Source organism: Lycium barbarum, chromosome 2, assembly GCF_019175385.1.
Source record: "Lycium barbarum isolate Lr01 chromosome 2, ASM1917538v2, whole genome shotgun sequence".
In the NCBI taxonomy this organism is placed as follows: Eukaryota; Viridiplantae; Streptophyta; class Magnoliopsida; order Solanales; family Solanaceae; genus Lycium; species Lycium barbarum.
This window is the reverse complement of record NC_083338.1, coordinates 917,844-945,181: the sequence shown is the minus strand read 5'-3', so window position 1 is coordinate 945,181 and position 27,338 is coordinate 917,844. Positions and strand designations below refer to the sequence as shown.

The 27,338-nt window shown below is 34.6% G+C and overlaps 4 protein-coding genes across 6 annotated transcripts; 3 read left to right on the top strand and 1 right to left on the bottom strand.

Moving 5' to 3' along the window:
- Positions 1-1,545: 1,545 nt before the first annotated feature.
- Positions 1,546-5,028, bottom strand: LOC132625437 (thioredoxin X, chloroplastic). The gene is made up of 2 exons (XM_060340131.1): positions 4,559-5,028; positions 1,546-2,037 (listed from the first exon to the last, which is right to left on the bottom strand). Exons 1-2 carry the CDS (start codon positions 4,889-4,891, stop codon positions 1,831-1,833), a joined length of 540 nt encoding a protein of 179 aa, XP_060196114.1. The 5' UTR covers positions 4,892-5,028; the 3' UTR covers positions 1,546-1,830.
- Positions 5,029-6,336: 1,308 nt separating this feature from the next.
- LOC132625421 (uncharacterized) lies at positions 6,337-10,908 on the top strand. Its single transcript, XM_060340130.1, has 3 exons — positions 6,337-6,505; positions 7,927-8,092; positions 10,224-10,908. Exons 1-3 carry the CDS (start codon positions 6,439-6,441, stop codon positions 10,477-10,479), a joined length of 489 nt encoding a protein of 162 aa, XP_060196113.1. The 5' UTR covers positions 6,337-6,438; the 3' UTR covers positions 10,480-10,908.
- A 1,482-nt stretch (positions 10,909-12,390) lies between these two features.
- Positions 12,391-18,967, top strand: LOC132625395 (prefoldin subunit 5). Of its 2 annotated transcripts, XM_060340127.1 has the most exons (4): positions 12,423-12,724; positions 14,781-14,884; positions 16,143-16,220; positions 18,496-18,967. In XM_060340127.1, the coding sequence occupies exons 1-4, from the start codon at positions 12,532-12,534 to the stop codon at positions 18,577-18,579; spliced, it is 459 nt and encodes a 152-aa protein (XP_060196110.1). In that variant the 5' UTR covers positions 12,423-12,531; the 3' UTR covers positions 18,580-18,967. The 2 variants fall into 2 exon arrangements, with proteins under 2 accessions (XP_060196112.1, XP_060196110.1); XM_060340129.1 differs by lacking the exons at positions 14,781-14,884; positions 16,143-16,220; positions 18,496-18,967 and adding an exon at positions 13,684-13,904 and having other exon boundaries at positions 12,391-12,724.
- A 1,354-nt stretch (positions 18,968-20,321) lies between these two features.
- Positions 20,322-26,069, top strand: LOC132625369 (uncharacterized). 2 transcript variants are annotated; one of them, XM_060340126.1, is made up of 3 exons: positions 20,322-21,030; positions 23,050-23,545; positions 25,453-26,069. In XM_060340126.1, the coding sequence occupies exons 1-3, from the start codon at positions 20,418-20,420 to the stop codon at positions 25,454-25,456; spliced, it is 1,113 nt and encodes a 370-aa protein (XP_060196109.1). In that variant the 5' UTR covers positions 20,322-20,417; the 3' UTR covers positions 25,457-26,069. The 2 variants fall into 2 exon arrangements, with proteins under 2 accessions (XP_060196109.1, XP_060196108.1); XM_060340125.1 differs by having other exon boundaries at positions 20,323-21,030; positions 25,534-26,069.
- Positions 26,070-27,338: the final 1,269 nt, after the last annotated feature.

Here is a 27,338-nt window from a genome sequence, read left to right as displayed (position 1 = left end):
GCAAGTGGGAAAGCTATTATTGTTGCTAGGAAAACAATCATATATCACTGGGTATATTGTTGCTGTTGAGTTTTGTGTGGTTTCATGTAATACAAGACATTAAAGTTTTTCTATATTTATATATATATTGTCTTTTCAAACGACACTAGAATGATAATGATGTCAAGAGACGCCTAATTTGGCAGTGTGTTTATCAGCTATGCTTTTCTTTTGCTTGAAATGGTACAATATACTTGATGAATTACAGGCATCCTATCAAACAGGATCTAATTTTTTTGGCTATTAATGTGGTTGATATTAACAAAATATAACATCATTAAATTTGATACTATCGAGATTGAATTCTTAAAGTAAAAACACAGTGAAAGAGGACATCTGCATCGCTACTGAAACAGTCTTTTCATGCTCACAGATCATGTGTACATATCATTATCATCCCGGTATCTCAGCAGAGAATGTAATCTTCAAAGATCAAGTTACACTGGATGAAATGTTTTTCATTGTGAAGCTTTCGAACATTGAACCAGTGAAAACAGAAAAAATTACATTGAGTTTTGCTCATGAAAATATGGTTGGGCATACACTACCTAATAATAGTGTGATTGGAAACTCATTTAGCTTGCAGAAGAGTAATCAGATGCAAAGTAATCCTCCAATCTTAATGTATAAATCTAGCTAGCTGGTGGCTTCAGGGATTGTGCAACAAAGAGTAACAGATCATTAACATCTAACATGGTAAAGTCCTAGCGCTCTAGGCTTCTGAATGAGTAAAAAGTAGCAGAAGATCACTGTAACTCTTAACAGGGTACAGTCCTAGCGCGTGAGGTTTCTGAATAAATCAAACTGTTCTTTTCATCATAAATGTGAAATGCTTGTATAAATAAAAATGCGGGAGCATAAAAAAGATGTAGGTTCGTTTGTCTGCTTGGCTAGTCAAGCATGAGCTAATTCATAGATTTCGATTACCAAGGAATAGAGAGTTTACAAGTAAGGCCCAGAATGATTCTATCATAGAGGCACCCCCCCCCCCCCCCCCCCCCAAACTGTGCTGTTGATCTACTGCGTGATGATTTTGTTGAACAAGATGGAAGTTGCGGTGTTTATTTCACTCAAGATTGGGTCTATTTACCAGGTGTTCTACCTGTGGCTTCAGGAGGAATTCACGGTTGGCATATGCTTGCTCTGACCGAGATCTTTGGGGATGATTCCGTACTACAGTTTCTTAATCCATTAGGAAAGAGTATAAAGCCGACAGAAACTAGTATCTACGTATTTACCAGAGAAATTCTCCTCGCACTTGGATCAGATAAATTATGCTTACTAAGAGGAAAAAGAAAGATAGACATATCTGCAACTCCGAAGACAAGCTTGAAATGGAAAAGACGAAAGAAAACTGCAAGAGAACCTATTGACACTCCACGAAAAATGGTGACAAGCGTTTGAAAGGGCACCCATCTGTTGCTGATAAATAAAAGATAAGAGTCAACTGCTTCTACCAGGTACAGGTTATTTAGAAGAAAAAGGAAATACATAAAGCAATGATGCTCTTCGAATGAACCAAATTACATAACTCTGAAAATATGCAATTATTTTTATAACTCTGAAAATATGCAATTATTTTTATCTTATAGACAACTCAAATATACAAATCCAAACAGGTTCTCGCCCCCAGACTGCTAAAATATGCAATGCATCCCCACTATTCTCGGCTAATCAAGGAAGTATGTCAAATTATAGGCAATATCAAGATAATGAATATTGACAAGACAAGAAATGTCTCACGTTATAAACTGATGAAGATACCAGAACCGCTGAACTTTTTCCCATATATTACGCGATAGAAACTGTCTTTAGAAGCCCTTCAAGATATTCCTTGAGTTTAACTTTTGTTATCGCACCTTCCCTTTTGCTGTCCGGAACTTCCTTTCCATCTTTAAAGAGAATCAAAGTTGGCAATCCATAAACTTTGTACTCTTCTATGAGCTTGGGACTCGAGTCATGATCTATCTTAACAACAGTGATCTTTTCTTTATACTCCTGAAATTTAAAAGTAAAGGAAATACTGTTTTAGGGAAAACATTCACTTCAAATCAAGAATATGAAAGATCAAAGACTGAAATCGCTTAGTGACTCTAGATTCAACACAAGAAGGCATAATTATATAATTATGCTGATTTATTCAAATGAAAAGGAGCTATATTAAAATGAGAAGAGCTCTCATTGACTGGCTCCTGCATGAAGACTTCTCCATCTTTCCACTGTTAAGGTTCTACTTTACAGAGTGAATAGGTTTAAACCCCCTAAACTATTACTCCATCAGTTTCAATTGTTAAATTGGTTTTACTTTTCTTTTTAGTGTGTTTAAAAACGAATGTCACTTTCTATATTTAGTAACTTTTTACGCCCAACATCCTACATGGCAGATTCAAAGGACATTTAGGTACATTACACACATTTTTAGTTTAAGGCCACAAGATTCAAAAGTCTTTATTTTCTTAAACTCCGTGCGGAGTAACTAAGACAAACAAATTGAAACGGATGGAGTATATTAAAATGAGAAGAGCTCTCACTCAGTGGACTCCTGCATAAAAATTTCTCAATCTTTCCACTGTTGAAGGTCTATTTAAAACCACAGATTCTCAATCCATGGTATCCTCTAGCTAGTGATTTAAAATGATGACAATAATTATGTGGAAGTGTGCAAAACATATAAAGCCAAGTGTCTTCTATGGAAAAGGGCATGATCGTTGTACAATCAAACCTCTCTATAACATTCATCCTTTATAACAATATTTTACTATAACAGTCAAATTTTCTTTGGAACTGATTTTTCATGTTGCGTTATATTACATGTTCTCTATAACAGCCCAAAAGTATCCGGACAAATGATGCCATTATAGAGAGATTTGATTGTAGTTATTTTTGAGTAAATCTTACATTTATTGCATTATACTATATGGGATATAAAAGGAAAGGGTACAAATCAAACGACTCATAACTTGTCCTCAATGCTTGGGATGAAAAACTGATGAACCTTTTAAATCCTGAATGGAAAAAGTAGTTCAGAACTAAGGCTACGGTTAAGCTCTACGTTTTGTTTGCAACAGCAGAATGTTCAACTTGCTTGATATATACCAATAGAACTTAACCCAATGCATCTCAGTGTGTTTTTGTAACTATCACACTTGTATATGTGACACCTAGTACTACTCATGACGGTATGTTTTGATAGAGGATTTTCTGTGAAAATTATTTTATCTTGGGAGACAAGTTTCCATATTTTGGCCTTTGAAAAAACATTTCAATAATTCAAGTTAAGCAAACATTACAAAAGATTTTTTTTTTTTTAGCAAAAAAGAAAATTTCCATCATAATCAAGCATACCTTTATCAGTTTAACATGCTCATTGAAGAAAGTCATTTAATCTTTAATGAAACTAGATTTTCAACACCACTACATGAAAGGGGGAAAAATGTTTTGAACAAAACATTTCACCAATTCAAGTTGCGAACATCGCAAATGATTTTTGAGTCAAAACGATATTTTCCGTCATACCAAACACACCTTTCTCCAGTTTAACATGCTCATTAAAAAAACAAATTGACAACGGAAAATTGAAGCTTTAATTGAATTTAATCCAATAACACTACATGAAAAGGGGAAAAAGAGGTCTTGAACAAAACATTTCAATAATTCAAGTTAAGCAAACATCAGAAATGATCTTTCAGCAAAAAAAAAAAAAAAAATTCCTTCATACCAAAGGCACGCGGAGCTAGAGTGTTGGCTACATGTTCGGCCGAACCCAATAGTTCTGATTCAATCACGTATTTGTCTTAAAAATCGATTGGATATGTACAGATTACTAATTTAGAACCCAAGGCTAGCAGAATTGAAGCTATAATGGAATAGAATTCGAGAAACACTACATGCCGGGGGTGGGAGGGGTGGGGAGATTCTTGAAAAAAACATATCAATAATTCAAGTTAAGCAAACATCACAAATGATTTTTTGGCAAGAAAATATTTTTCCTTCATTGCAAACACGCCTTCATCAGTTTAACATTGTAAATTCTTCAAATGGTTACTCAACTTCATAAATTTAAAAGCATTTAATATCTAAAGTGGGTTTCTCCCGTGTTGTTAAGTGATTTAATCGTTATAAAACAAAGAAAAATTAACTAAACTAGACACATTCAGACCTCTCTATAATAGTCATCCTCTATACTAATATTTCACTATAACAATCATGTTTACTGTGGAACCAATCCTTTCATATTATGTTATCCTTGGTAGAAGGTATAAATTATAATCCCAAATTTAATCCTGAGATATCTCACCTTATCCACCGTACCAAACGACCCCTTAACAACATTTTGCTATAACAACAAAAAAATATCGGGATAAACAATGTTGTTATACAGAGGTTTGGCCATTTTAGAAATTTAACCAAGTTTAACATGCTCATTGAAGGAAGGAATTGACAAGGAGAAATTGAAGCTTTAATTGAATAAACTACAAAGAACACAACATAAAGAGAGGAAAAGAAGAAGAACAACAACCTCAGCAAGGGATTCCATAGAAGGACTAATCAAACGACAAGGTCCACACCATGTTGCAACAAACTCCACAAGTACAGGACGATCAGATTTCAAGACAACCTCGGAGAACTGTTCCTCCTTAATCTCTGCTATGCCACCACACCTTATCTTAAACGTTGAACAACTTCGAAAACCTGGATTTCTAGTAGAAAAACTTAGTTTCTTGAAACCAAAAGAAGTAGAACGAAAAGAAGAAGTGAAGGAACAAGTTGTTGTATTGAGGGAGTGTGTTGTAGCTAATGGTAAAGGATTAGGAAGCCTTGAAGTTGAAGTGGTGGAAGCCATTATCACCATTGATGAATGCTTCGAGAAAATTACTTCAGTTATGGTGGTTAGACACAGTACGTGGCAGGGTTCTATTAGATAATAAAGAACAGGGGAGTAGTCTACAGTGGAGATAGAACAGCTTGGATTTGAGTGGCTATTATGTCCTCAAAGTGACACGAGGAGCATCAGAATTTAAGATACTAGAGGCAGAGCCACATAAGACCGAGGGTTCATCCGAACCCCCTTCGACGAAAAAAAATATTATTTATATATGATTAAAATTATTTTTTTTATATATATAGAGTAAATATCGAATCCCCTTTAGCTTCTTCAGTTCTTTGTATGTTTACTTTTTTATATTTTGAACCCCTTAATGAAAATTCTGACTCTGTTACTGTAAGATACTATGTACAATTTTTTATACGAGTACTTTTTTTTCGTTTTTGGGTAATCTACTATGTACCATTTTTATGTGAGGTAGTATTACTTTTCGAGTTTTTTTTTTTTTGAAATATTAACTTGTCGAAGTTTATTACATTTTTAATTTTAAGTATCATAATTTATAATTAGTGTAATTTTACGTGTGAGGTCTGGAGAGGGTATAATGTACGCACACATTATTCCTATCTTAAGAAGTAGAGAGGTTGTTTCCGCTAAGAACCTCGGCTCAAGGAAAAAGCATATCAAAACAGGTCGAAAAAAAAAAAGAATATCGATAGTGAATAAACCATGACCAACAAAATGTGATACGATGAATTAGAATGCAATAGAAACAAAGACAAGGAATGTGTTACATATTCTTAACGGCAAAACGAGCCCCTTTATTCTAAAATAAAGAATTTAGAATCAATGAAATCTCTCTTCTGTTCGTGAAGATCCCACCAGAGCGCCGCCTTCTTCTAATAGGCCATGAACTAGGTCAGAATCATTCTCAACGAGTCCATAGAAAGTGACCCCATTTTTTTATCGGGTCTGGATAAAGACCAAAGATCTTGAGCGACCAATCCAGCAGAACAACTCAAATGGTTTGTGTTTAATTATACTGAGGCGTGTTTAATTACTTTTTTTTTCAACAAAGAGAATAAAACACTTTAATTGGAATTTAAGGAGATGGAATTAAAAAAAAAAAAGGATTTGGAACACTTTTTCAAATTTGGAATCCAACTCCAAGTTGAATTTAAAAATTTAGAACCAATTGAAATTAAAAAAAAAAAAAAACTTCTCACAGGAAAACAGGTCCTAATTTTATTACCAACTTTATCTCAATTTATATGACGCACTTTCCTTTTTAATCATTAAAAAAAAACACATTTTTTATTTGACAAATTTAACTTTAAACTTTACCCTTTAATTAATTTATAACCACACAAATATTTATGAATTATTTTAGACCACAAATATTTCTTAAACTTGTTCAAAGTACGTCACATAGTATTAACTTCTTTAATAAATCGTTAGGGCTCTGGTAAGCATTGTTCAAACTTAATGAACCATTTTTAGTTAAAATTTGCCACTAAATTAGCATTAACGTTTCTACTAAAATCCATACACCGTCACTGGAGACAAAGAGAGAGATGAACAATAAAGAAGAAAAGCATAAAGAAGAAGGAGAAGAATCACCATCTCACTCACAGCAAACAGGTAAACATATCTTTTCTCATCCCATCAATACCAATTTTTTCATGATTACCTAAACCCCAATGGAACATATATTGTTTCAAGAAAGATTGTCATGTTTCGTGGATTACGAGGGTCAAACTAACTAATATTTGGTGTGAATTCAGACATAAAATCTTTAACTTTCTTGAAATAAAAATCACATATTTAGAAAGTATGTGGAGCCGTTTGGATTGGCTTATAAGTTGCTTATAAGCTGTTTTCAGCTTTTTTGAGTGTTTGGCTAGCCAGCTTAAAGTCATTTTGTGCTTAAAATAAGCTCAAAAAAATAATTGGAGCTCACTAAAATTTAACAAAAACTACAGCAGAGAAGGAATTACTAAAAAGAGTCTAAAGGCTAAGCTAAAACAGGATTGCTTCATACATCAAAAAGATACAGTCCTAACTACACTGGGTATGTTGTTGTTGTTGTTGTTGTTGTTGTATACAGTCTTAACTAGTTATTAGAGAAGCTAAAATGCACTACTAACTATGATGCCCTTAACGGAGGCGGCCCGAGGGCAGGTCAAGTAGGATTGAAAGGCTTTTAGGCTAACAATTTTTGAAGATGAGGTGCACATGACACTTTAGGCGAATTTCACATCAGAATAGAGAGGAAAGTGAAGAGTTTTATAAGGTATAACTCAAATTCACACGTTGCACACGCTTTTGGGGCTCGATGTGGCGTAGCCCAAAAGACAAACCCATGCGGGCGTAGATCAAAAGCGGGCAATACGTGTCATGGGCTTGGGTCGTAACACTAATCTAGTCCATGAATAATTTTGCTAAAATCAGCTAAACCACTTGGTTCTTGATGGCCATTCATGTGAGTAGTCACGTGTTAGAAATTCAGATCATATCATATAGCAACCCTGAATATTCCAATTTGATTTTGTACCAATTAGTGCTATGGACTCCCCAATATCCCTTTTTTCCTAATATTTTCTGTTTTCGGGTGTATAGAGGATAATTCGTTGCTTATACTGTCCAATCCAAAAGCCAAATCATCAGGACTGTTGAGATATGAAAGTTTTCCTTTGGATGAAACATTCTTGTTGTATTATTTTCAGAGGCGAATCCAGGATTTCAAGAGGATGAGTTCACTTTAGATTTTTTTTTTTTTTTTTTTTAGAAAAATACGCAAAAGTGCATTTAGTAGGGTTCGATCCCACAACCTTAAGGGATTGAAGGTAGCACATAGCCAGTGCTCCATTCAGTCTAGTTTGAGCATGTGTTCCTTTAGTTAATATTAAATATATTTTACGGAATATATACATAAGATACCGAGTTTAGTCGGGTAACCATGTGTTCACGTGACCCATTTTTTATACCTGGATGCACCCTTGATTATTGTAGTGTAATATTGGGTTATTCTCTAATTTGTATTTACTTTGTTGTTTTGTCAGTTTCTTCTGATGATGAGATAGATTACTCCATCAAGCCAGAATTTTATGATGAAGAACTTGATCACAAAGATGAACTCTGGGTCCAAAAGAAAAGGGGTGGGCGTACTTCTGATGCCATCCTTAATTGTCCAGCTTGTTTTACCACACTCTGTCTAGATTGCCAAAGGTATGACCTTTCCTGTTTCTAGAATATATTCGAATATAAAAAACAATATATTTGATTGCCTGTTTCTGTTACTTTACTACTGGAATTGTTGGTATCTATTTTTAGATCTTCTTTAACCAATCAATCAGTCAACTATGTTCAATCCCGATTGAGTTGTGTAGGCTGTACAATCATCTATATCCATCTGCTCAGTCTTTTGAGTTTCTCAACTCTTTCCATGAACGTAGGAGAATACTCATTTAACATCCTTTACTTACTTGTGTTGCTGTCACGGTATTCTGGGTTTGGACGGTTAAGGGGTTTGTCTGATCTGTGTGCTATGCTGGTATGCTTGGCAAAATCATTCCTTTTCTGTAGCATGGTCAACGTCAATTTTTAACTAGAACATGAGAAGACGCCTCTCAATCTTTCAAGAACAGAGATAGGTCGCGTTGAACATTTCAATCAGCACATATATTATAGGATAAACAACATGATGTTATGTCCAGAAAATCTTGTTTTGAGTTTGAGACGGTATTAAGTATCAATTGGAAGGGTGTTTCAAGGTGGTTTGTCTGGCTGTCGATTGTTAAGGGGTTGTTTGGTTGCTGGTTAGGAAATGATTTATTCATGCATTAGATCCTGCATAACTTGTACCATGTTTGGTAGCATTTTTTTTGCTATGTATACTCAACACACCAAATACGGTGTTTGGTTAGCAATTTAGAATCCTGCATAACTAATACATGTATAAGTTATGAGGGGAATCTATGTGTTATTTTGTGCAGGATAGAAGATGGAATAACTAATTCCTACATTATTATCACTTGCATAACTCTAACCAGCAATCAAACAACCCCTAAATGAATGGTTTTAATTTAAAGAAAGGGAAAGAAGAGGATACATGGATATAGTTTTTGAGTTCGGATAGATTTAGGAGACTAATAGAGAAATGATCAAATACTTAAGTCTAGAGAAGTTTCATTAAAGGAACTGGCCAGTTATCCAGTCAGAGTTGGTCAATAACGCCACAAGCGATCAAATCTGTCTTGATTCTTACCTCTTAAATCTGGTTTTCTTTCGCTTTAGGAAAGAATATTAGCAAGAAGCAATCCAATCTATGTTGACCAAGCCAAAGTGGAAGAACCAGCTGAACCATAAACTCATTTTGATTCTTCTTCCATTTTCTCTGGTTTTCTTTCACTTTAGGAAAGAGAGAACCGCAAGTTGAAAGTTTTTGTTACCAGAACAGCCAGAAATATCTGATCTCTTCGAATCTGAATTTGAATGTGGAACCTCTCTTTTGCTAGTTGTGTTGCTGAATCTCTGTAAACCTGAACTTGAAGTGCTAGAGATCTTGCTAAATATGACATTTACAAAATGGATCTGTCATTTTTAGCTCTGAACAAGAGGGTCAATAGTGCAATAACAGTAGTAAAGAGAGTCATTCTTCATCCTTGTTTTAATAATAATTGAATAAATGTTTGAAAAAGAAATTGACTTTTTGAGGAGTTGGATGCATTTTAGAGGACAGATTTTCGTATCATTTTCTTACTATACATCGAACTAATGCACCTTTACGTCATTACCCAGTTTACTTATTATTATTCGACTTGTAGGGTGTCTTGGTATGAAAATGTTTTCCTTGAAAATGTTTTCTTGAAAAATAAATGAGATTCTTACTTATTTTCTAGTGTTATGGTAAGCAAGCCACCAAAAAAAAAAAAAAAGGGGTTACCGCAAGAGCATTTATATGTAATTTAGCAAAATGCTATGGGGGTGGGAAGTGGGGGTTCAGGGGTGGCGTGGGGTGGGGGGTTGGGGGAAATGGGTGGGTGGGGAGGAGACAATGAATTCGGAATGTCACCTATGGAACTAGTACTTTCATTAGAAAAATTATTTTCCTAGATAAAATATTTTTCAAAACATTTTGACCAACCAAATATGGGAAAATTGGAAAACATTTTCTGAATAATAGTTCCCTCCATACCAAAACACATCCGTGAGCTGAAATCCTAGTGACTCACCATCAAGAAAGTGCCTTTGGTGCATTTTATGTCTGATGCGAGCTTTCTTTGCTCCTTTTTGTAGCTTTTTAGTGGGTGGGATAATATATCTGCAATTTAGAATTGATGTAATCTTGATAATGCAGGCATGAAAAGAATGTTACACAGTACCGAGCAATTTTTGTGGTCAATTGCAAGATCAAGAGTGAACAAGTGGTGGCACAGCTTGGAAGCAAACGAAAGAGGGGTAAGAAAGGGCGTGGATCTTCTGATGTTGAAGCGGTTTCTGATACGGGCGAGACATTTAAACATGTATGTTGTTCAGTTTGTTCAACGGATGTTGGAGTCATCGATGAAGAAGAGGTCTATCATTTCCTTAACGTTATTCCTAGTGAGTCTTGATGTGTCAAAGACGGTGGCCAGCTACTTCCTATAGCTAGTCTGAAACAAACTCTTTCCCTCTGGGCTAGGAGTGAAATGCTCTGATCGACTTGGTGCTCTTCCTCCTGAAATGGGCTTAAGCTCTTAGGATATAGTCTGTTTAACATGTGTTTTCAGCTGTGCATTGCAGAAACTAAAGGGATCGACGGGCATTTTCTGTTTCTGTTTTATCCTTTTTCTGGTAGGGTGTTTTTAATAGTATATTGGACTGCCAAAAATTTGCAGTTTGTGCTAAAGCAAAAGCTTCCTTCTTCATGGAGGATGGTCTACTTCATGTATGTATGACAAAATGATGGAGACCAAGTTGAAAACTGACCAGAGACAGATTGATTACTTAAAGAGTTATGATCACTTCTTTCTTGAGCAATAGTAAAGTTTCTAATTAAGTTATATGGAGTATTTATTTAAAACCAGAGGTCTATAGAACTGAATAAGCTTAAAAATTTAACAAATATTTTTCACTTGTTGATACAAGAGAAACAAGAATGATATTCATCTCTTCTGATTTGTAATGGAGCCATTAAGTCATTTGGAAGATTGATTACCCCTGAAAATATTGAGCTGTAAGGTTTCTTTATGTAGTGTAATTTTAACTACTATAGAGTGTTCAAAACTTCAAAAGAGCAAGACATGTGACTATTCAATATTAGACAAGGTAAAGGTTAGTGTTCAGGTGGTCATAAGTTTAATTTATGTGGCTAGATGGAATATGCGAACAAGTTTAAAGGACTACTGTATTTGGCCTTACTGATTCCTTCATAACTTAATTACTCCCTCCGTTCCTTTTTACTCATCTCTTATGATACAATATACTTTTGTTTTTACTCGTCACTGTAAATAACTACATAAAGTATTTAGTATTCAAACTTAAATTTCTAAAGCATAATTTATAAGGTAGATCCTTAAAAAATTACTACTGAAGTGAACATGTGCTAAGTAAAAACTACTATTCCCTCTGTCCCAATTTATACAACACATTTTCTTTTCTAGTCAGTCTAAAAAAGAATGACACGTTTTTTTATTTGACAACAATATAATGTTAAATTTTATCTTTTACGCTTAACGACGTGATTTATAACCACACAAATATCTTAACTTATTTTAAATCACAATATTCAAAAAATTTTCTTTATTTCTTAGACTTTCTGCCCAATCAAACTAATATCCCGTCAATTGGGAGTACTATATAGCAATCCGAGCAAACTATTTGTGCACTTTCGCCCAACAGAGAACTCAGATAGCCTCAATGACATCCGTACTGCAACTACTTGCCTTGAAACTGCATCTAATGTCCTTAAGATATATAAATTTTTTTGCATAAATGACACTTCAAAGTTGTGAAAAAATTTGCATAAATGACACTTCAAAGTTGTGCTAGACTCCAAAAAAAAATTAAAAGTAGTAAAACTTAACAAAATTATATCTCTAAGTGTGAATTCCGCTAATCTTCATTGTTTCATATTTCTAGTCAAATTTAACAAATAAAATTTGATAAATATTTAAAGAAAACAAAAAATATACCTTTTGACACACTTAAAAAACAGCCCAGTGCACTAAGCTTTCGCTATGCACGGGATCTAGGAAAGAACCAGACAAGAAAAGAATTGGCTCATAAGGATTTATTATACATAGCTTGCTGTTTCCACAGCTTGAACTTGAATTTGTGTAAGAGACTGTTTCCACTACTTAAACCTATGACGTTTATTATATGTAACTTGTTATATGTAACTTGCTGTTTGCACAGTTTGAACTTGAATTTGTGTAAGAGACTGTTTCAACGACTTAAACCTGTGACGTCCTAATCAGACGATCAACAACTTTAACACTTACTCCAAACTCAAAAGATCAAAACTATTAAGTGCATACTTAAGGGACTAGTTAAAACTACCATCAAACATACGGTACCATTTTTGTCATTCTTTCCATTTTTGGCCAGTAAAAACTACACAAATAAGCTGAACTCTTCATAAATCATAAGAAGAGGGTTTTCAAGAAGAAGGGCAAATACTAAAAATGGCAAGTCCTGGCAGTGGAGGAAGAACACTTGAAATAGAAAAGATGAGTGTTGAGCAACTTAAAGCACTGAAAGAACAAGCTGATCTTGAAGTTAATCTCCTTCAAGATAGCCTTAATAACATCCGTACAGCAACTTCTCGTCTTGAAATTGCATCTAATGCCCTTCAAGATCTGTCTCTAAGACCTCAAGGTTAGTATCCCCAAACACCCTTTTGGTAGTTATGTATAAAAGAGTGTTCTTTTGGCTTTATTGTGAAATTTATGATATGTTTTTTTTTTTTTTAAAACTGTGTTTTATGATATTTATGATTTGGGTGTTGGTTTTTTTACTGTGTTTTATGATATTTGTGATTTGGGGTTTGCTAATTTTACTGTGTTTTCATGCTCAGGAAACACCCTTTTAGGAATTAGGTGTAAAGGAGTGTTTTTTTTTTTTTCACTATTATGATATTTGTGATTTGGGTTTTGTTTTTTTTAACTATGTTTTATGATATTTGTGATTTAGGGTTTGCTATTTTAACTGTGTTTTCTTGCTCAGGAAACACCCTTTTGGTAATTAGGTGTAAAGGAATGTTATTTTTGGCTTTATTATGATATTTGTGGTATGGGGTTTGATTTTTTTTTACTGTGTTTTCTTGCTCAGGAAATACCCTTTTACTATTATGATATTTAGTTATGATTTAGGTTTTGCTTGTTCTTTAAACACTCTTTTGATAATTAGGTGTAAAGGAGTGTTCTTTCTTTACTATTGTGATATTTAGTTATGATTTAGGTTTTGCTTGTTCTTTAAACACCCTTTTGGTAATTAGATGTAAAAGAGTGTTCTTTCTTTTTTTTGAACAGTAAAAGAGTGTTCTTTCTTTACTATTATGATATTTGGTTTTGATTTAGGTTTTGCTTGTTCTGTAAACACCCTTTTGGTATTTAGGTGTAAAGGAGTGTTCTTTGTTAACTAATATGATAATTGTGATTTGGGTTTTGGTTTTCTTACTTGGAGGTGTAAAGGGTGTTCTTTAATGTGAAATTTGTGATAGGTTTTTTTTTTTTTTTTTTTTTTACATGGAGGAATTAGGTGTAAAAGAGTGTTTTTTAATTGTGATGATATTTATGATTTGGGTTTTGGGTTTTTTACTGTGTTCTCTTGCTCAGGGAAGAAAATGTTGGTTTGTGTCCCTCTTGTACTGCAAAACACCCTATTAGGTGTAAAAGAGTGTTCTTTTTGGCCTTATTGTGAAACTTATGATATGGGTTTTGGTATTTATATCCTGCCTGTTCTGCAAAATACCCTTTTAGGAATTAGATGTAAAAGGAAGTGTTGGTTCGTGTCCCTCTTGTTCTGCAAAACATCCTTTTAGGAATTAGGTGTAAAAGACTTAAGTATTATGATACTTATGATTTGGGTTTTGGTTTTTTTTACTTGGAGGTGTAAGCACCCTGATAGGAATTAGGTGTAAAGGAGTGTTCTTTTTTACTCTATTGTGATATTTATGATTTGGATTTTGGTTTCTTACTAGGAAGAATTAGGTGTATCAGAGCGTTCCTTTTTCAGAAATTAGGGGTGAAAGAGTGTTCGTTTGACTCTATTGTGAAATTTATGATTTGGATTTTGGTTTTTTACTGGGAGGAATTAGGTCTGTTAGTATCTTTGTTTTTTGTAATTCGAGTATTGTATGATTTTGTGGTAGTTATGGTATTGTGACATTGTCCCTTTTTTGTTTTGTCAGACTGCTTTGTCATGCTTTATAACGTGTAATGCCATTGCTTCTGTCATTTCTTTTTCCCGACTGCTTTGGTTTGTTTTTCTTTGAGCCGAGGGTCTATCGGCAACAATCTCTTCTACCTTCCAAGGTAGGGGTAAGGCGTGCGTACACTCTACGGTCCCCAAACCCACTGGTGAGATTACACTGGGTATGCTGTTGTTGTTGTACTGGGAGGAATTAGTTGTAACAGATTGATCTTTTTTTAACTACTGTGATATTTATAATCTTGCATTTCTGCAAGATTGGCCTCTTGCAGAAATGCAAGGTAAGGCTGCGTACAATAGACCCTTGTGGTCCGGCCCTTCCCCAGACCCCGCACATAGCGGGAGCTTAGTGCACCGGACTGCCCTTTGTGATATTTATAATTTGGGATTTGCTTTTTTATTTTTTACTGGGAGGAATTAGGTGAAAAATAGTGTTCTTTTGACTTCATTGTGAAATTTATGATTTGGGTTTTGGTTATTTTAACTAGGTTTTCTTGTGCAGGGAAGAAAATGTTGGTTCCTTTAACGGCGTCTTTGTATGTGCCTGGGACCCTAGATGATGCTGATAAGGTTTTGGTAGATGTCGGCACTGGATATTTTGTTGAGGTTTGTATTTATCTGTAATTGAGACCTTCGGATTGCTGTCTATTTCTGCCTAATTGAGTCGATAAATTTACAATCTTCAATCTAGATTTTTTTTTTTTTTTTTTTTTTTTTTTTTTGTGGTATTTGGTGGTTAGTGACTTGGTGGTGGTGGTTGGTTTTGAGGGTGACGTAGGATGGGGTGAGCATAGGGAGATGCTTCTTTAAATATGCAACTAAAACTAAAGAGAACTTTGTTTCTTCATGTGTAGTTATTTGTTATATCACAGTTTTATTTTATATGTAAGTGTTTGATTTCTCATGGAATTTAAGGAGTTAATATGACTTATGAATTATATAGGTGTAGTGAAAGAACATAAGCATAGCAGTTGAAAAGTTAGATTGATTTAAGAAAATCATCAGAAGGTTATTATTGAATAGTTTAATGGACCTGTATTTTTGAAAGTTGAGTAAGTTGTATAGATATGTTGATGTCAAACATTTTGAAGTGTTGCAAAATGGAAAGAGAGTCATATAGGGGAGTATATTGTAAGTTCATTGGTGATGTATCTTGGTTGTGACTGACATTCTTGCTTTGGATTCTTGGGGAACGTGAGATTTTGTTTAATTCTGGGTCATTCTTGGCAGAGATTCTTTTTCCCCTTTTTTTTTTCCCCCCTTTCTCTCTATGGGGCTCATAACTGATATTGTCTGTTTGAGGAGTGATCTTTGCAGAGAGTGAGTCTTCTTCTGTGCTGATGACTTCTTTAATTCCCAAGAAAGTGTAATGGATATCGTTATAATATATGCTGGAAGCAACATAGTTATGATTAATTCAGAAAATTCTTTCAACATGCTAAGTAAAGTATCTTTTTATGGTTATGATCTTTTATTTGGACTGAAAGTGAAGTCTAGTGGACACTTATTTGTACCATTTCTAGTTACTTGGTTTTCTTATTTTAGATAGTTGGATATTCTAGATTTTCTGATCTTGCTAGGTCTAAGTAAGTTATATTCTCTTTAAAGATGTATCTTTCTGTATCACAGTATGTTATATGTAGTTCCCGGATCATCCATTTACCTTTTGTTTTTAAAGAAATGAAGTGGTGATGTCTTACAAATCTAAGGGACTATAGTTGGAGCATTATCAAAAAGAACATATTCGTTATTCTATGCTTCAGTTATTTCATTTATGGAAAGTCATATACTTTTATCTTACCAGATGGTCCTATTGCTAGAAGGTTCAAGCCCTAAGATTGTATTATTTTCTTTATTTGAACAGAAAACTATGACAGAAGGAAAAGAGTACTGTGAGCGGAAAATCAGCCTGCTAAAGTCCAATTATGAACAGCTCCTTGATGTAAGTATCCGTTTCCTTTTCACTTGGTAAAGTGATTTTTTTGGCAGATTTTTTTTTTTTTTTTTTTGATTAGCCACGGGTGTCCGAGTCTCTTTGAGCCCCGACTAATCCCGTGGGTGCACAGGCCCTCGGCAAGGAGTTTCCCGCAAGTGCACCACGGTTAATTCAGGGTTTCCCCAGTCCGATGGCCCTCAGAAATTGTTTGCACCCAGTGGGTTTCGAACTTGAGACCTTGAAAGGGAACACCCCAAGGCTCAAGTCAATTGCCACCAGGCCAACCCCTGAGGCTAATCAAAAACCCTTGAGCTGTTTATATTAGTTTATTTGTGTTCTGATTTAATGTAAATTCTACATGGTAGAAGCCTTACTCAAGGGTTTCATGATTGGTGTACTGAGTGCCCCATCTATCTCAATCCTGTCTGCCTGATACTTCTGACTTTTTGAGATTTGTAAAATTTTATATGTCTAATTAGCCCAAACTGTCTATACTCAGTGCATTTGATGTGAGGACATTTACAACAACATAGCCAGTGTAATCCCCCAAAGTGGGTTTGGAATGTGAGGAAATTAAATGAATAAAAAGAATTCTTCAAAGGGTTTCAATGAGGATGTCAAGTGGCCTCTCCCACTTTACAGGTGCTATATACTTGCACACAGGCAGTACATACACACTATGCATTGCTTAACTCATTAAGATGAAATCATCCGAACAGTGTGGTTACTGGCATAAGGTTAATTTGTATCATAGAGAATTCAGAAAAATAACTTGTACTTTTCATATCCGCAAAAAGATTTATGAGTGTTTAGCAGCCTTTCTCAGTAAATGGAATGTGGTTGAGAAAGAATATGTTGTCTTTGTCCTCATCACATGGCAGATAGCTTAGCAAGCTGTTTAACCCATGTTCATTTGAATTTTTTTAACCTAAGATGTTTAAGCTGACCTTAAGAGTGGTGCTAACTACATCTATTCTTTTTTATACTTCCCGCTATCGTAGTTCCCTTCCTGTGAAAGGTCTACCTGAAATATATTAAGCCTGGGCATGAGGAACCATCATTAAATTCAAAGTTTCATCCTAGCTTCACCTGGCCTACCATTAGTATGAATTGCAGCGTCTATAGTCCTTCATATGATCGATTTATTGTTATTCTATTCCTCTTGACTTGCCAGATTCTTCCCTTCTCTATGTGCCAACTGTTCTAATTCAGGTTTTCCTTCAGTTATCACATCTTTGTTTTCCTTCTTATACTTCTTATCTACTATTATTTTTTCCTTGCATTTCTTATGCTCTTGCTTAGCTTCACATCAGGAAGTTGGGTTTAACTGAGATGTGGTATCATTAAAGCGAAAGCTTATACCTCTTGGTTTTCATGTTTGCAATGAAGTTGAATGACCTAGGGGTTCGTAGAGTGAGTTTATTACTTCAAACATTTTTCTTATGCCTAATCCCAGAACATGACAAGGGTTCATCCTAGCACATGACAAGGGTAGTTATGCCAAAACATGAGAAAGAGATTTGCTGGATCTAACACAATCGGTCACAAAACACTTGGCACTTCTTCATCTATGTCGTCTCCTCCATCAGTCTATCTGAAATATCTCGCGCCATCTTGAGAATTGCTTCTACACACACTTGAAAGAAATGCTAACCTCTCGTGGAATGGGGGAGGTGATCTGTTACTACTTTTGAGGTGGTAGCTATTAGAGAATGCTGATCTCTATTGTAGACCATGGTCTAACGTTTTCTCATAAGATATTCAATTTTCTCAAAGGAATCTTTAGACTGTGGTCTAAAAAGTTATAAGTTACAAGAGATGATAAAAAGAGTGTCCCTTTTGGTGAAAATTTCTGATTCTTTCTACTTTATTATTTGGTATGATGATGACATGAGTTGAACCTAAATTGAGAAATATGGTCAGTTAGGACATATAGCCGACCCCAACTTATTTGGAAAGCTGTTTTGCTGCTTTTGCTTGATAGAAACTAAACCAAGGGAAGAGCTGCTATCATATGACCCTGCTTTCAACTATGTGCTCTTGGTCATTCTTTTACCATCATATAATATCTAACGACCAAAGACCAACACATATCTTTTTTCTTTCTCGTAGTAGAAGAAGAATCTACTCTAGTATCTTCCTTTTTTTAAGATATGTTACGTCATTGATAATAAGATGTGGTCTTTCAGGTTTATTGTTTGATAACAAATAGCTCCTGTTATGTTTTTGTTTCTTACGGATATCACCATCTTCATTCAATAATTCGTTCGTTCAAATGCAGGTTGCAACGAAGAAGAAAAGTATCGCTGATGAAACTGGTGTTATCTTGCAAGCTAAATTGAGACAACTTGCTCCAGCGCAGTAGATCACACTTGCTTTTTCCCCTTCTGGGCGACCTACTTATAAGGTTTTTAAAGATCAACCGCACGGAGTTTCCTTTGTTGATAACTCAAGAAGTTCATGCGCCTCAACGAACTTTACAACTACCAAATTCTGTCTAAATTAGTATTTTGCTGAAGCAGAAGTTCAATGAGTATTCAACGTACCTCCCTTCATTTCACCCCATTTTCCGCTGTTCTTTTTGCCTTTTGCGAGAAACAGATGTTTGATCATCTGTTCCATTGTAGTAACATTGGTTGATGACTCAAAAAGTTTATGATTTACCTTGGAATGTCCTTTAGGGGGTGAAACCATGATACGGTTCTACTTTTACTGCGACTCGAGCTTCTATTTCATCTATCTGTGTTTGTGTTTTTGTGTGTGTTGCAGAGGAAAGGTGTTGCTCATTGAAGTTCTTAACTAAAAACCAAGATTATTAATTTTTGTAGAGGTGATCCAGAGAGATGACAACCTTTAAAGTAGAGATGTTTGAAGGTCATGAGATGTGGGTGATAAATGTCCTTTAGTAAGATGTGGATGTTTAATCATTAGGTGATAAATATGTATTTTTCATTTTATTGAAAAATATTTCATTGAACGTTTAATTATGATTCAAGTGATGAGTGCATATTTTTGAAGATCAAAGGTGACAACTAAAAGGTGCATCGCCAAGAGTCCTTGTTTAGTCCTTTATTAATACTCTTTATTCATTATGTCCTCTTTCTTTTACTAATTTTAGTCCTTGGTTAATACTCCATAGTTCTTTAATGAAACTTGGAAGGAGGTTTCAACTTACCAGAATATCATATTATTCAGTATCATCTTTAAAATCCCTCCAAAAGCTGTATCTCTGATTTGATTATTGAGATTGCCATCAATATTCATCTTAATATTTCATGCACAAGGTGGAGATTTAGTTCTTGGTTTGACTTGTTTGGATATAAAATTTTGATTAGAAAATACTTCAGAATAATTGAAGTATATGATATACGGTCAATCAACATTTATCGAATTTGAAAAAGAGTCATTTCCTTAATATGATCACTAATTTGTTTGCACATAAGACATGAAAAACTTTGATACCGCAACACAAAAAACTCCTCCGAATACAAAAATAGATAAAAAATTAACAACAATAACACTTTAAAAAGTTGCAACAAACTCTTGAAATAGATCAAAAGTAACATAACATACGAAATTTGTACTTCCAAATGTGAGTTTTCGTTAAATATTTCTATTTTTACAGTTTCGATTAAATTTAATAATTAGAATTTGGGTAAATACCTCACAGCTAAAGGACTTTAAAACTGCATAAATGATACTTAAGAGGTTATTTTGAACCTACTAAGTATCCAATATACACTAAGTAGGCGTTTGGCCATAAAAATAAAAAACTTTTTTACTTTTTCTGAAATTTTAGAGTTGAAGTTGTGTTTGGCCATAGTTTTTGCAAATAGTATTTTTTGTTAAAATGTACTCGTTTTGGTTGATTTTTCAAATTTCATTGTAATTTTCATGACCAAACACTAACTTTTTAAAAAAAATGGAAAAAAAAATCGAAAAAAGTGAATAATTCTTATGGCCACACAGGTCCTAAAATTGCTTACCAAATCTGCCCCAATAATACACAATTCTGAACCCACTCTCAAACATAAGTGACCATTTTCGTCATTTCCCTCACTCATCTTTCCCTTTCACTCTTCTTCTCCATATATAATCATACTCTCTTTCATATTTACAGCAGCAAAAAAATTTCATCATTTTCATCCAAACACACCTCTAACAAAACCTCCATTAATTCGATCCCTCAAAAAAAAAAAAAAAATGCAACCACCGCCACCTCACCACCACCACCACCACGGCGGCGCAACCTGCGTCAACTGCGGCGGCCCCACCGCATTTCCACCACCACCACCCGATACAATCCCTAATTACATCCCAATCCGTGCACCAGCTGTCAACTTACCACCAGCCAATAACCGCGAGATCATAATGCGTACACCTGTACCTCAATCACACCCGATCATTCCCTTAACTCCACCTTACCACTTCCAAACACCAACTAAAAAAATCCACTCCCAAAACGACATCGTTTCGTTCCAAAACTCATCTACTTGTGTTAACTTTCTAGGGTTTATAGTTTCGTTATCGGAATCTATTCGTTCGCGTAACCTCTCAGATCACTGCCACGTGTCGGGTGTTGTGGCTGAGATTGTTGAGATTTTGAAAACCCTAATTGTGTATGTTGATCAGATTCCTTTAGCGCCTCAATCGTCGCGATACGGGAATTTGGCGTATAGGACTTGGCATGAAAGGATGTGTTGTGATGCCGAGTCGTTTATGGTGAGGTTTTTGCCTTTGGAGATGAAGGAGGCGACTGTTGAGCTTGTTCCGTACTTTACTGATAGTTTTGGGAACTCTAGCAGAATCGATTATGGTATGCGTTTTCGACATTTTTGGTTTCGATTATGTGCATATAAACTTTTTGTTACATATCGTTTCATAATGTATTGTATTATTAGCCTGTTTGGATTGGCTTATAAGTTGCTTATAAGTTGTTTTCAGCTTTTTTGAGTGTTTGGCTGGCCACCTTAAAGTCATTTTGTGCTTAAAATAAGCTTAAAAAAATAATTGGGCCCATTTGACTTAGCTTATCTAAAGCAGCTTATAAGCTGAAAACAGCTTATAAGCCAAAAAAAATAAGTTAGACTACCCCAACTTATTTTTCTTAGCTTATAAGCTGTTTGCAACTTATAAGCATAAGCCCATCCAAACAGGCTCTATATTAAATTGTGTTGTATTGTACTGTATTGTTTTGATGAATACAACGTTTGGATAGAGTTGTATCGTTTCACATCGTTAGATAATGTCACACGTATGAGCAATTTGAAGGATAAAGCTACGAGAAAAGTAGGGTATGGGGGGGTTAGAGCTTATTATAAAAAAGGAAGGGTAAATGATAAAATAGGATCATTAGATAATAAGCAACGACAACATAAGAAGAAAACCACGCGATCACACCAAATCGGTCGTTACATAAGATGGGACTATTCGTCGTTACATAACGATGCATTTAACGATACTATAAATAAAATGGGACTTTTTGTCATTTTTTGCTTCGATTTTTTGCCTTAGGATCTTCAGGAGGCTAGTGTTGAGCTTGTTCCGTACTTTACTGATAGCTTTGGGAACTCTAGGGGGTTGTTTGGTAGATTGACTCATTAGTCCCGGTATTATAATCCCGGGACTAATTTATCCCATCTATTGGGATTATTTTATACCATCTAAAAGATGGTATAAAATAATCCCAGTATAAGTGGGATAAGAAGGTATAAGGTGGGATATCCCAGCACTAATTTTTGTACCATGTTTGGTACAAGGTATAAATTTATCCCAGGATAAATTTATATCTTCTACCAAACATGGTATAAAAATTAGTGCTGGAATATCCCACCTTAAACCAAACGACCCCTAGCAGAATTGATTATGGTATGGTTTTTGAATTTTGTTTCGATTATGTGCCGTTATCAATCAATTAACCTCAATTCCAAATAAGTTGGGCTCAGCTATGTAATTCCTCTGTATATTTTTAACTAGCTATCAACTTATGGCAAACCCTTTATTTTATCCCCTATGAGAAGCTCACATAGGTAGAGTTAACTATGTGCTATTACCATTCAAATAAAGAGTTAACTATGTGCTATAAATTTTTGGAGTTTTGATGTTTTTCTTTAATTAGAGATGCTAAAACTTTTGGTTTATTTCCCAAATTAGTTGGGATCAGCTACGTAAATCCTCTGTATGCATTTATTTTTACTAGCTGTCAACTTATGGAGACCCTTTTCCTTTATCCCCTATTGAGAAGCTCCCATAGGCAAAGTTAACTATGTGCTATTAAATGACGTTAAATTTTTGGAGAAGCTAACATAGGCAGAGTTAACATCCTGTGAGATAATGTTGGTGGATGTGAAGATACATCAACAAATATTTTAACATATATTTTCTTTAATCATGTTAGCGGGTATAACATGAACCATTTCTAAAGCTTTCCCCCTCTGGGAAACAATAGTGGATCTGCCCCTGTTTATAGGCACATTTGCATTTTGTGTTTATGTTTAGTGATATGAGCATAAAAAATTTGGTTTCCTGTCTTGCTGATTTAAATACAGCCTTGACGGAGAAAATAGTGACCTATCTAAACATCGTTGATTCCTTTTCTTGAAGTACTAATGATATAAAAGATATTTGAAAATGACTGTCCTTATCAATCTAATTAAAGAAATTTACTACTCCTTTGGTTTGAGTTCTCACTTTTGCTGGATTATGGTATAGAATTATTTTATACGTTTTTACTATCCGTTTAGAACCTTGAAGTGCACAGGCTTGCTGGTGTTGAAAAATGACCTTCCTAGAACTAATATTTTTATTCCTAGAACTAATCACTATTGTTATACAGGTACTGGACATGAGACAAATTTTGCAGCATGGTTGTATTGTTTAGCAAGATTAGGAGTTGTGAAAGAAGAGGACTATCAAGCTCTGGTGTCAAGGGTCTTCATCAAGTACTTGGAATTGATGAGGAAGTTGCAAATAACCTATTCCCTAGAGCCTGCTGGGTCTCATGGAGTGTGGGGACTAGATGACTACCACTTTTTACCTTATATATTTGGGTCATCTCAGTTGATTGATCACAAGTACATGAAACCAAAGTCTATTCATAACGAAGATATCTTGGAGAACTTTGCAAATGAATATTTGTATCTCTCATGTATTGTATTCATAAAGAAGGTGAAGAAGGGTGTGTTTGCCGAGCATTCTCCCATGTTAGATGACATTAGTGGTGTACCCAATTGGAACAAGGTAAACAGTGGCTTACTTAAGATGTACAAGATTGAAGTTCTGCAAAAGGTTCCTATCATGCAGCATTTCCTTTTTGGCTCCATTATCCCATGGTATGCATCTTATTTTCACCATCTTTTCTAAGCTTTATAAATATATTGCTTATACAAGAAGTATTTCTTTTCTGTATGCCTTTGCTAGCCTTTAACTCTCCATTTTTTCAGGGATCAGTTATTACTCCATTAGATTTTTAGTTGTTCATCATGAAACCTTAACCAACTGGTAGTAAGTAATTATCCTTTACCATCTTGTCCTGACGTATTTGGAGTATTTAGTACTTGAGAAAGAAAATGGTAGAAGGTTGGAACCCGATAACTTAGACAAAGTTATTTCTGTTGTCTCTCTGGATGTTGTTTTGTCATCGATAAATCTAGAATTATTTTGTTTGTGATACAATGGAATTCCCAAAATAGTGAAAGTAGTAATGCAAAGTTGGGCATATAAGAGTAGAAGGAGAAGTAAAAGACATTGCGCCACTATCGCTTATGTGGATATTTGCAGGGAAAGAAACATGGGAGCTTTTGAAGTGGAGGAATATGACATTGTATAGCTGGGGGCTTTTGAAGTTTCTGGGGGCATAGATAATTGGGTGTTTGTGGTAGAGAACCGTATTTTTGTGCTGGTTCTTGTGGCTAAAATTATGGACGGAAATCTGGTTGGAGCTGTAGATGGATAGTGCTGATACTGATTTTATCAGCCCCCCCTCAAAAAAAAAAAAAAAAAAGTTTAATGGTGATTAGAGGAGGTTTGGAATAATGAAGCGATTTTGGGGAAATATTTAAAGGTGGCCTTGTTGGAGCTGATGAGTTGATGAAGTTCAGAGCTAGAAAATAAACAACTCAGGAGCTCTTTCAAATCCATTTGACATCACATAATTTGTTTGGAATTGCATACTTGATCCAACTAGGATTCTAAAGTTAACTAGCAGAAGAAGTTTCTCTTACCCAATGTGTAGTGCTAAACTTTCAAGATACTAGAATTTTATGCAATATACAGAATCCTCGAATTGGAAAAAAATATTCCTACACTGAACGTACTGCAGAAAGTTTTGAGATGAAAATTGGAAGATCAAATTCAATATACTTTTGAAAGGATTGAGAAACTTTGCCCTACATTAGACTTTTGGTCTAATATTATCCTTGCCATAAGGAAAAAGTCTCAGTTTTTCCAATGACTCCTAACGGAGATCCAATCTACGGTATTTAAACCATAGTCAAAAGTTGAATTGTAAATCACAATGAGTTCTTTCTTTCCAATATGACTGAAAGTGGGAATGTAGGTTGGATATTTTCGGCTTTCCTATTTGTTCTTTGATTTTCAAAGGAGTGCGTCTTGCTGCGATCAAAATAGACTTTTCCTATGGATAAACTGGAAATGAGTTCTTTGAATTATCACTGAAAATCCAGACCAGGTCGGCTGCTTGAGCTGATAAGAGTTATAATCATAATAATGGCTTTTCCAATCCGGTTATAATCCAAAAAGCATTCTGCTCCAAGACCATCATAGTAAAGCCTGTCACAAGAGGCTAGCGATTTTCCGATCAAAAAATCGTTAGCTTGTTACAATTGACCACCAAATCCCAAAACATGACTCATTTCCTGCAGAGTCTCTCCACTCTGAATTGTTTCACCAACTCCAGCCATCAAAAAGTGCAGATTTAGCATCCCCTCAGTACAAGTTCTTTCAACATCTGAATACAGCTTATGATAGGCACATTTAATTATGGACCTCTTGTCTGCAGCGATTCTCTCTTTGTAGTATCTCCTTAGATTCTTGGTCATTAACATGATAATTAATATTGGTACATTGTGGGAACATTGTTCTAAAGATAACAACTAGATCGATGAGATGCATTAATATTTTTTAATATATCATACTAACAATTTATGAATCTTTTACTTTCTCGTCTGTATATCTCGCATTTTCCCAAGTCATTCTACTTACTCTTTACTTTTTGTAGGTAAATTTCGGGTTTATTACGATTCTCTGGCATCTGTGCAATATCTGAATATTCCTTAATTTTCTTTGCTTCTTCATCCAGGGAATGATGTGTGCTGGTAGGTCTTTTTCCTGAACCATGGGTTAGTCATAGATAGCTTCCTATTTACCAGCAGCTACATAGTGATGGAGGAAAGACACGTTCTAATATTTTGGCAGCAAATATCTACAACATTTGATGCTTCTAATATATCAACCTGCTTCTGCCGAGTACCTGCTACCTTCCACACCGGCTTATTGTCAGGATTTTGGATATTGTTGTTAAAAATGATCTTGAGGGTATTTGATAGACTAAAGTGCTTTGCTAGACAGTCCTTTATTGACTATTGTCCCTAGAGTAAAAGTATGCTATGAGTAAAAATACTCCAGTTGCAGAGTGGTTGCCTAAACTTAGACAATTACCTCCTAGGAGGCCTGTATTGCCAACTAACACTGTCAACTATGTCTCTGCAATCCTTGTGAGTTGTGAGTTGTGACAAATACCATGGAATTCTGTTTTCCTGGAGGAAGTATAATAGTTATTTACCCTCCTGTCCTTAGTATAATAGTATAATAGCATCTTTAAATATTTTGGAGCCATTTTGTGGTAGAGAAAAATGATTTTCTTCGTGTGAAATTTATTATCAGCTTCATTATATGTTTTGATGCTAGAAAATTTTAATTATGATCTTTATCTTATTAATGGGATACTTTTAAAACAGCAACATAAGTTTGTAGGACAACTTTTTTCCTTTTTGGGTTCCAATGCGGTGTTTGGTACTCGCATTTGGGGCTCTGATTAATTTGGATTCGTGCCATGAGGTGAGGGTGACGAGATGTCCTAGAAGAAACTTCTGTAATCTTCCTAGGAAAAACATCACTTACGTTTTATTTTAATATATTATACGCAATTGATGAGTAAATTGATATCCATTTATAGACTTAAGAGCGTTTAAACAAACCCTCGTACAATTTGGAATAAAGTGTGCTTATTTTAGCAAATGGGAATGCCAAATAACTCTATGTTTTATTAAACAATTTTCATGTCATTTTGAAACTTTTGAAATTGGCGAAATCTGTTTTGTTCCCAAAGGATCTTTTAGAGATAATTTTTACGTGAGAATTAATCTTTGGAGAATTCAGAAAGTGGTTCATAGTATATCTTTTGTAAAACGAATGAGATGGGGAAATAAAGCAAGAAAATCAAATAAAAGAAGAAGAAGAATATGAATATAAGTAAAGCAAAAAGCTTTAGTAAAGACCTACACAATGAAAATAATTCACAATCATAAAAATTATTATCTTTTTAGTCTTTTGATTCGTAGTCCTTCAATAATAAAAATTGAGTTAATTTCTTGAATCATCATTCAAGTTTTGGGAGTTTGCCTACTAAATTAGGACAATAATATCATTTAACTATTGCTATTTCTCTCATACCATAAAAAAACACTACGAAAATTTCAGTCTTTCTTAATCGGCATGCCATGTCATATTAAAGCTTCACTTTATAAATCTCAAAATTAAACTACTACTTAAGTAAAGAGTTAGGGATAAGGTTTGCGTACACTTAACCTTCTCCAGATCCCACCTCTAGTATTACACAGGGTATGTTGTTGTTGTAGTACTTAATTAAAGAGTTAATTTCACAGTAAAAAATAATTTATAATTTAATTACTACTTCCTCCATCCAATTTAAGTGTTTTACTTGCATTTTTGGTTTGTCCAAAAAATAATATCTTTTTCTATATTTAGTAAATTAACAATTCACACTTCTGCCTGATAAGTTTAAAAACACAAAATTTAAAAAACATTTTAGTATATTACATATTTCTTTAATTTAAAACTAGATAATTCAAAAGTCATTTATTA

Excerpts from the sequence above, each read along its gene's own strand:
- LOC132625421 (XM_060340130.1), top strand. The coding sequence starts at position 6,439 with ATGAACAATAAAGAAGAAAAGCATAAAGAAGAAGGAGAAGAATCACCA. Across the intron at positions 6,506-7,926 it reads ATCTCACTCACAGCAAACAG|TTTCTTCTGATGATGAGATA; the intron begins GTAAACATATCT and ends TTGTTTTGTCAG. Across the intron at positions 8,093-10,223 it reads CTCTGTCTAGATTGCCAAAG|GCATGAAAAGAATGTTACAC; the intron begins GTATGACCTTTC and ends TTGATAATGCAG.
- LOC132625395 (XM_060340127.1), top strand. The coding sequence starts at position 12,532 with ATGGCAAGTCCTGGCAGTGGAGGAAGAACACTTGAAATAGAAAAGATG. Across the intron at positions 12,725-14,780 it reads TCTGTCTCTAAGACCTCAAG|GGAAGAAAATGTTGGTTCCT; the intron begins GTTAGTATCCCC and ends TTTCTTGTGCAG. Across the intron at positions 16,221-18,495 it reads ATTATGAACAGCTCCTTGAT|GTTGCAACGAAGAAGAAAAG; the intron begins GTAAGTATCCGT and ends GTTCAAATGCAG.
- LOC132625369 (XM_060340125.1), top strand. The coding sequence starts at position 20,418 with ATGCAACCACCGCCACCTCACCACCACCACCACCACGGCGGCGCAACC. Across the intron at positions 21,031-23,049 it reads CTCTAGCAGAATCGATTATG|GTACTGGACATGAGACAAAT; the intron begins GTATGCGTTTTC and ends ATTGTTATACAG.
- LOC132625437 (XM_060340131.1), bottom strand. The coding sequence starts at position 4,891 with ATGGTGATAATGGCTTCCACCACTTCAACTTCAAGGCTTCCTAATCCT. Across the intron at positions 2,038-4,558 it reads CTATGGAATCCCTTGCTGAG|GAGTATAAAGAAAAGATCAC; the intron begins GTTGTTGTTCTT and ends TTTAAATTTCAG.